Source organism: Quercus robur, chromosome 11, assembly GCF_932294415.1.
Source record: "Quercus robur chromosome 11, dhQueRobu3.1, whole genome shotgun sequence".
Taxonomy (NCBI): Eukaryota; Viridiplantae; Streptophyta; class Magnoliopsida; order Fagales; family Fagaceae; genus Quercus; species Quercus robur.
The window spans coordinates 25,882,841-25,890,960 of NC_065544.1; the positions used below are offsets into that span (position 1 = coordinate 25,882,841).

Sequence of the window (8,120 nt, forward strand, 5' to 3'; positions counted from 1 at the left end):
ACATATTTACCCCTATTTTTAATGGTGAAAAGGGAGAGGTGGGTATCGGGGGTCTAACGGAGGTCACCTTAGGTGGGTTAAGTGATAACTTTTAAACTACGGGTGGGGACTATTAAAACGGGCTAAACAACAGGTGGGTAAAGTGCAATTTCCCCTTATAAATACTTTGTTTCTTTCTATTACTTAGAAAAAAAAACATTAAATAGTGGAAAAATATGCATTTAGATTTTAGAGTATCAATAACTCTAAATTGTGGAGTGCAAATTTGAAATCAGCTAAACTTCACATAAAAAACAGAGTTAAATAACAAGCGTTCCCCACTTGTTCCAAGCTTGCACCCATATACGATTTACACAAAAAGCTTGCCAAGCTCTACACTATTAGACATTATATAGGCCTAAAAACAATTTGACCTATATGTCCAAAAAAATGTGGATAGGGCTCTTAACTCTGTGTTTACCGTCATTCCATTCCAGTGATGCTGATAAACTGGAAATATTGTTCAATGGTGGCCCCTTTATCACAACCATGAAAGATTTTTTCTCGTACAAGTGACTAAAAGCTAGTTCTTTCGGAACAACAGTGACCTTGAGAGTTGCTGGTGCCTTGACAATTGCCTTGTATATACCTTTTTCCAAGCCAACATTTGTAACTGTCCTATGAAAGATGGCTGATATACTAGAGTTAGCGCTATTAAGTTGCAAATACATGGATGGGTAATTTAGGGCATCATGTCCTCCAATGTCAGGGATACTTGAGCAATTTGTTTTCTCTTCAGTGAACACTTTTAGTGCTGTCCCGGAGTAACCCTCATTACATAGGAAGTGGATGTAGTCGGACTTTGACACGTCATAGATCAAACCGGGATGCAGTGCTCTAACTGGGTCAATTTGGCCGGCCCCGTAGGCTAACTCAGCTTGGACATCTTTGATTTTCAATTCAGATGCTGATCATCAATTAAGAAGCAAAATTATAAAACACTCAGAAAGCCTAGCTAATTTTCATATAAAACTTATTTTAGGGAAGTATGGGATGATATCTTGATCTATGTGTTTACACATAAGGAATACATATGTACGTTAAGATTATTACAAATTTTACTACTTGAGCTTAACACACTAAGGTGACTATAAATTTGATTGGTGCAACTTCAATAACTAATAAATAAATATTTAAATTATTTTTTGTGTGAATAGTGTCACACTAGTTTGTAAGGGTAGTGCAATAAAATTTGTAGCATCTCCATTAATCACGGAGAAAATCCATATCACAATTAAGATTTGAATTAAGCTATCACAACAAATATATATTAACATGTGTAATATTTACTCTAAACCAACTGGCATGTTAAGTATTAACAACATTGCTGGTAAACAATAAGCAATGTGATTGCATTAGAGAATTTCAATTAAACACTAATAACCTCTAATTGACACCATTCAAGTGGTGGTTCTTGTAAAGTGGCACTAATCTTTAACACATTAAATGGGAGAATTTAAGGGGACTAACCAGTTGTCATTAAGGCCGATTTGATTGCAGCAGGAGACCAATTAGGGTGGAATGATTTGACATAGGCAGCGGCAGCTGCCACATGAGGGCAAGCCATTGATGTTCCAGAAATTATATTATACACATCAAATCGGTTGTCTTCAAGATCCCCAGTCACTGATGAAAGTTTAGAGTAAGCAGCGAGAATATCTATTCCAGGTGCCACAATATCCGGCTGCAAATCATACATAATTTAAAACCCTCATTCTAGTATATATGCTAAAAAAAAAATACACAAATTTATGCCTATAATGGTAATCATTGCAAGGGTTACCTTAATTATGCTGGAAGAGATCGTGTTCGGACCTCGAGACGAAAAGGAAGCCACAAAGGGTGTAGCGGCATTGTGGACTGCTATAGACTTGTATATGACAGCCTGAGGGGCTCTAAAAGTTTTACCAATGAAAAAAAAAATCTTAAAAGAAAGTTAAAATATCAATTAGAAAATAAATATAGGTAGAATAAAAAATAAAAAAAATGGTTCCCTATACTTACCTAGTTGAGTTGACATATATTTCAATTTTGTCACCAACATTAGCATCAATGAAGGCAGCAGGGATGGTAAATGTAAACCCTGTATCTTTCTGCTGTTGGAGAGATACAAGAGCCCCCAACCCACCTATTTGCTTAACGTAATCTTGAATTAGTCCTTCTTTGCAGAGCACAATCTTTCCCTTGACCTTATTTGCGTCCAGACTCCCATCATCACACAACCTGCCCAATTCTTTAATTGGTTAGTGCTACTAATATTAGTAGACAAGGGTGATCTTCAATTAAATTTGAAATAATAATCATACTCTAACATAATCTAAGTGTATATGTGTGAAACTCATTCCTCGAGATTTGAACTCTAATCCTTGCCCTTTTTCCCTTTATACCACAAGAACTTATATTTGTAAAGGGACTATCATGTCAAGGGTAAGCATCAGTTAAAATTCCTTATAATTACCAGGGAGAGTGATCTTGTTCTAAACTTCTATTGGCTGCTTTTACTGCAGTGGTTAGAGGGTACATCCGTTTATTTGGTGAAAACGTGTTGATGGAAAATCCCTGTTATACAATGCGCCAATAAATGTATATGTTAAAATCATATATATATTTAGAAAACCCACACACAAATCAATGAAGAAATATTAGACTCATTATTAAATATTATAGAAATCAAAGACTCATCAAATATTAGAAAGAAGTAACTTACACCAATCTTCTCAACGAAAAAAAAAAAAAAAAAAAAGAGGAGCTTACAGCAGTTTTTATGCCATTTCCAACTTTAACCAGAGTCCTAAACTGCCTATCCATGCCAGAAGCGCCAACAGTCAATATCCAAGGAGCTGTGTTTTGCACAGAATACAAATATGGGCCGTTATTCCCAGCTGAACATGTTGTCAAAATCCCCCTCTTCATTGCATGAAAGGCACCGATCGCAATGGGACTGTTAAAATAGCTTGTCGAATCCCCTCCGATGGATATTGATATCAAGTCAACTCCATCATCAATGGCATCATCCAGTCCAGCCAGAAGGTCTATATCACTGCAACCATCGGCCCAACACACCTTGTACATTGCAATGCGTGCTGATGGAACCCCACCTCGAGCTGTGCCTTTGGCTAAATCGTATAAGCTTGCCCCTGCTATCGAGGCACCTGCTATGGTGGACGAAGTGTGACTGCCGTGGCCTTCCTCATCTATTGGGGATGGATTTGGGTGGGGAGTGGCGGAACCGTGGTTGTAGAACCTTGCACCTATTACCTTGCTGCATAAAATGGTAAATGGCTTGGAAATTAAATGAGACATCCATGCATGTACAAAAGTAATATTTAAAAAGACAACATTTTTTTCAGAATGGTTGATATGATATTTTGTGATAGGAATAAAATTACTTTAATTAAGATTCATTCAACATTGTTTTTATTGTGCATCGCCATATTAACTATTGTAAAAAATAAAAAAAATGAATAAAATAATTAATCAAATATTGTGTTATTAGACACATTGTTTTGTGGCAGGTCACAATCTAAGAGAGAGATTGAGATTGTTTACTTGTTACAGCCAGTGAAGTTGCCTCTGACTTGGCATGTACCCTTCCATTTTGATGGAGGAGGTCCAAATCCTTTGTCATCAAAACTTGGAGCATTGATATAAATTCCTAAAAAATAGGAGGAGGTGAATGGAAAGATTAGAAAAGTGATTAAAATTCCTCCACGATGACAGGTTACATGGAAAAATCAAATCTCTATGAGAAGTAATCTTAACTTAGTACCTGTATCTAATACACCAACAATAATGTTACTTTCAATTTGATGATTTCTCTTCATTGATTGAGGCATTCCTAAGAAATCCCATGATCTTGTGGTATGAAGTTTTTGCATTTTGCTTGGAAACACCGACACCACATTTTCGTTCTCTGTAATGGATGCATATATGTATATAAATTACATAAGACAAACAACCCAAGAAAAAGAAAAGGAAATGATGTGTTACATGAAGTTTTTAATGTGCACCTTGTAGTCTTTGAACTTCTTGTGGCAATAGGTTTGCTGCAAATGCATTAAAACTCTTTGTGTAGCTATATATTCTGGACTGTTGGGCAATATGATCACTGAAAAATGACAATACTCAATCGTTTAATTGTCCACCCAAATGTTACAACTTATTTATTTATTATTATTTTTTTTTTATGAGAAACAAAGTACAAACACACACACACAAGGGAGAGGGAAAGATGTTCTAACACAAAGGCACACCACAACTCTACTCAAAAGCCATGGTAACTTTTAAGAGAGGGTGGGGCAAGTTATACAACACACAATACTCTCTCTTAAGCAATGTGGAACAATTATTTATTTATATTTTTAAGAAACAAATACACACATAAGAGAGGGAAAAAGTGTTGCAATTTGTTGCATGCTAGATGTGATGTCATATCATTTATGGATTACACTCTAAAAACTAATTTTATATCATAGAAAAGCCTGATGCTTTACATATTGATAAGCTCCTAAGTCCTAAGTCCTATAGCCATTATGGAACCCCCCCCCCCCCCACCACCAAATCTTTGACCCTTGTATAAATTATACCTACCGGATTTGTTATATATGAAGTTGAACAGTTGGAATGTATAATTTACTTTCCATGAAAGTGAAGAACAAGTCAACTTTAATTGCTAGAGAAAATTTTGGGATTAGTGAACAAATTAATAGATTGATTGCTAGAGAAAATCATGGGATTAAGACAACTACTATTTAATATGTAATTCAAATTAAGATTATTTTTACTTTTGTATGTAATTCTATTATAAATATGGATTCTATTGTAATTTACTATCATGAAAGTTGTATGAGAAAATATAGGCTTTTGAGCTTGTCTCGTAGATGTTGGCCATTTGGCCGAATCATGTAAACTCTAATGTTTTTTCTCTTCTTCCTTCTCTTTTCTTTATATCTCATTTACCTATTTCTACATGAACTATTCTAGGTATAAATTACCACACACGCACACACACACACACACAAAAAAAAAAAAAAAAAGGAAAAAAAAATCTATTCCATGTAAGAAACTAATGGAAAACTATTATTGTTTGAATTAAACATGAGTAGATGTAAGCATGCAATGTTTAGATATTTTGTCATCCCACTTACTCTTTAACAACTGAAGAAAGCAAGTTGTGATGAAGATCAGTGGCAGAGGCTTTTGACTGCGGTGCCTCTCCCATGTACACGATGTACGCCTATGTGATAATGAAAAACAAATTTCTGATTATATGAAGGAAATTATAACATTAAATAATATACATTATTACTGTTCAAACAAATTAAAAATATATATATATTCACCTTTCTAACTGTGTCACTAGAACCATGAGTGAATGACCAATGAAGCTGCGTAGCTAGAAGGAAGAGGCTGATCATACAAATTTGAACCATTTTTGATTCCTCCTTTGTATGCAGTACCACTCTTCCTTTCTCTCTTGCTTTCTATCTTGCTCTTATATTTATAGTCAGAGATTTTGTCTTTTGTGTTTTCCTATTCTGGTGGAAATTTTTGAGCTAAAATGGAATCTTTGACTTTTTCCAAAATTATGATTCTTGTATAGACTAATTATTTAAAGGTAAGGATGGGGAGATTTGATGCAGTTTGCTAAACAAATGATTCTCCATCTCACAAGGTTTAATTGTGCAATATTAGAAAAAGAGAAGCAATGTTTTCTTTTCTCTATCTTTTGCTCGATAGGAAAATTAGAATTGGAAGCAGAGGTGTTCAGGTGTAACTTCAATATAATTAGTTTCCCACCGTTTCTTTTTTAGCTTGTCGTCCTTTTTAAGAGGAGACGCTAAAAAAATTCCTACGTTGAAATTTTTTGTTTTTAGAGATTTTTTATTTTTAATTTTTAATTAATTAAACAATGTACAATCCCTTAAAATTAAACAATGTACAAATTAAGAGTTTGTTATTTATATGACTAAAACAAGTGTTAAAACTAACTTCTAAACTCACGTTGGAGGCTGAAATAGAATTTTAACAACTTTATTTACACCTTAACAATTTCATCATGCCACACCATTGTTGTAGCGTAAAAAAAATTTCATAATTAATTTTTTTTTTTTTTTTTTGAGAAACAAACACATACACGTACACACAAGGGAGATGGAAAGAGGTTTTAACACAAAAACACACCACAACTCCATTCAAAAGTCATGGTAACTTTTAAGGGAGGGTGAGACAAGTTATACTACACACAACACACTCTCTTAAGTTATGTGGGACAATTACCCATTCTTTTTTACGTTTCATCATTTTTTTTTTGGACAAATTAAATGCATCAGGCAAGATTATGTGACACTTAAGGGAAAATTTGGACGAATGTGCTGCTGATGCGAACAAAGAATAACTTTAGGGGGTAAAATTTAAATTATAAAACTTAAAGGTGAAAATTCCAAAGAACCCAAAATTTAGGGGTGTAGCTTGCACTTTTGCTTCTTTTTTATTTATTTTTTATTTTTTATTTTTTATTTTTTAAGTTATGGAATCTTTGTTGGGTTATAGATTGACTCCAGTTAATTAATCTAATTTTCCAAGTTAATTAATTAGACAAATTACATGCAAATCATAATAAAGCACAACCAAATCACCAAACTAAATTAAATGTAGTGAAAATAAGTTTGACACAGGTGATTTGATCATGATGGGGAAATAGGCAAAACTTTATCGGGTGAATTTCAAGTCACCACTTCCTAAGAATCCACAAATAAGAAAAAAGCGGTTACAAGTACAATAAATCTTACCCTACAAGCCTATCCTAAAGTACCTACATACAGTAGAACCTACTTAGCTATACTTGTCTTAGCTTTAATCCCCAATTGGACTTGATCTTGTAGAAGATTTCTCCATTGCATGAATCTCCCTATCCATGACTAACTCCACAGAAGCCTTTTTGATTGTTGTAGCTTTGCAAAGTTCTTCAATCCACGCTTGGATGAGCTAAAAGTAGCTTGTTACACAACCTTAGGCTCACAAAGGTCGCAACAACTCTTGTTATGCATGTGTCTCTCTGTCTCTTTGATGACGCCTATAAAATATATCTTTTATATGCTTAGGAACCCTAGTGCATTAATTCCTACAAAGCCAAATCATCATGGGTTGAAAACAGAACTGAACATTCAGTTTTCAACCCTTAACCCTTTCTCCAAATGACCTTTAGGAATAAGATAATGAAATCTACTTGTACTAATTGCCTCCAAATCACCACAAATATCTTGTATTTCAAATAAACTAAGTTTATCGGGTTCAACCTCCTTGATAAAAGAAATATTGTCTCCTAAATATACCAAATCTGGGTTCCACACAAACTGGCCACATGATGAATCTCAAAACTAAATGTCAAGTCAACCATTTGCATATAAAATACAACACATCACAATAAAGTATGAGATGGGCTTGAATGTGGAAAAGCATAATCTATTATAGGTTATTGCTTTATTAGGTAGTCAAATTTGACTTTCAATTTCCCTTACTATATACCAACAGATGAGATGGGCTTGCTTGTGGAAAAGTCCTAGAGATGAATGTCATTAATTAATCATTTGAAGTAGAAACCAACTATTTCAACTAACCAATTGGGTATGTGTCATGTGGTCCTGTGGTCCATACAAACCACATCACAGAAACAGACAATATTATTAAAAGTTTTTGTTCTATTTCTGGGAGACAAACCCATGGAAAGGGAGAGTAGAAAAGCAATAATCAATACTATTTTTACTCATGAAAAGCAATAATCGAAACAAAGTGACTTGTGAAAGAAACACAAGTTCCCTCACAATGATACAAGTACAAGTTTATAGACCTAGGGACATAGAGCCCCACATTGATGAAAGAAGCCTAATCCTATGGTCCAGTAGCCCCACATTGATGAATACAAAAAACAAAAAACAAAAAAACATAGATTTGCATGTAAATCATCCTTGCAAATACCAAATTTCGAAAAAAAAAAATTTAAAACCCTAGGTTTCAAAAATTAAAGGGATCTAGCTAGAATCAGATGAACAGTGCATATGAAAGTAAAATAAACCAAAACT

The 8,120-nt window shown here is 34.1% G+C and overlaps 1 protein-coding gene across 1 annotated transcript; it reads right to left on the reverse strand.

The window, feature by feature from the left end:
* Positions 1-301: 301 nt before the first annotated feature.
* LOC126706060 (subtilisin-like protease SBT4.15) lies at positions 302-5,271 on the reverse strand. The gene is made up of 10 exons (XM_050405319.1): positions 5,187-5,271; positions 4,050-4,147; positions 3,809-3,952; positions 3,589-3,694; positions 2,794-3,301; positions 2,498-2,598; positions 2,044-2,262; positions 1,823-1,934; positions 1,510-1,723; positions 302-946 (listed from the first exon to the last, which is right to left on the reverse strand). Exons 1-10 carry the CDS (start codon positions 5,258-5,260, stop codon positions 414-416), a joined length of 2,109 nt encoding a protein of 702 aa, XP_050261276.1. The 5' UTR covers positions 5,261-5,271; the 3' UTR covers positions 302-413.
* Between the last annotated feature and the right edge of the window lie 2,849 nt (positions 5,272-8,120).

What these genes read in the sequence shown, in the direction of transcription:
- LOC126706060 (XM_050405319.1), bottom strand. Translation starts at nt 5,260, where the DNA reads ATGGGAGAGGCACCGCAGTCAAAAGCCTCTGCCACTGATCTTCATCAC. An exon ending in AACTTCACTGGCTGTAACAA is followed by an intron (nt 3,302 to 3,588) that starts GTAAACAATCTC and finishes CATTTTATGCAG; the next exon opens with CAAGGTAATAGGTGCAAGGT. An exon ending in ATATATGTCAACTCAACTAG is followed by an intron (nt 1,935 to 2,043) that starts GTAAGTATAGGG and finishes TAAAACTTTTAG; the next exon opens with AGCCCCTCAGGCTGTCATAT.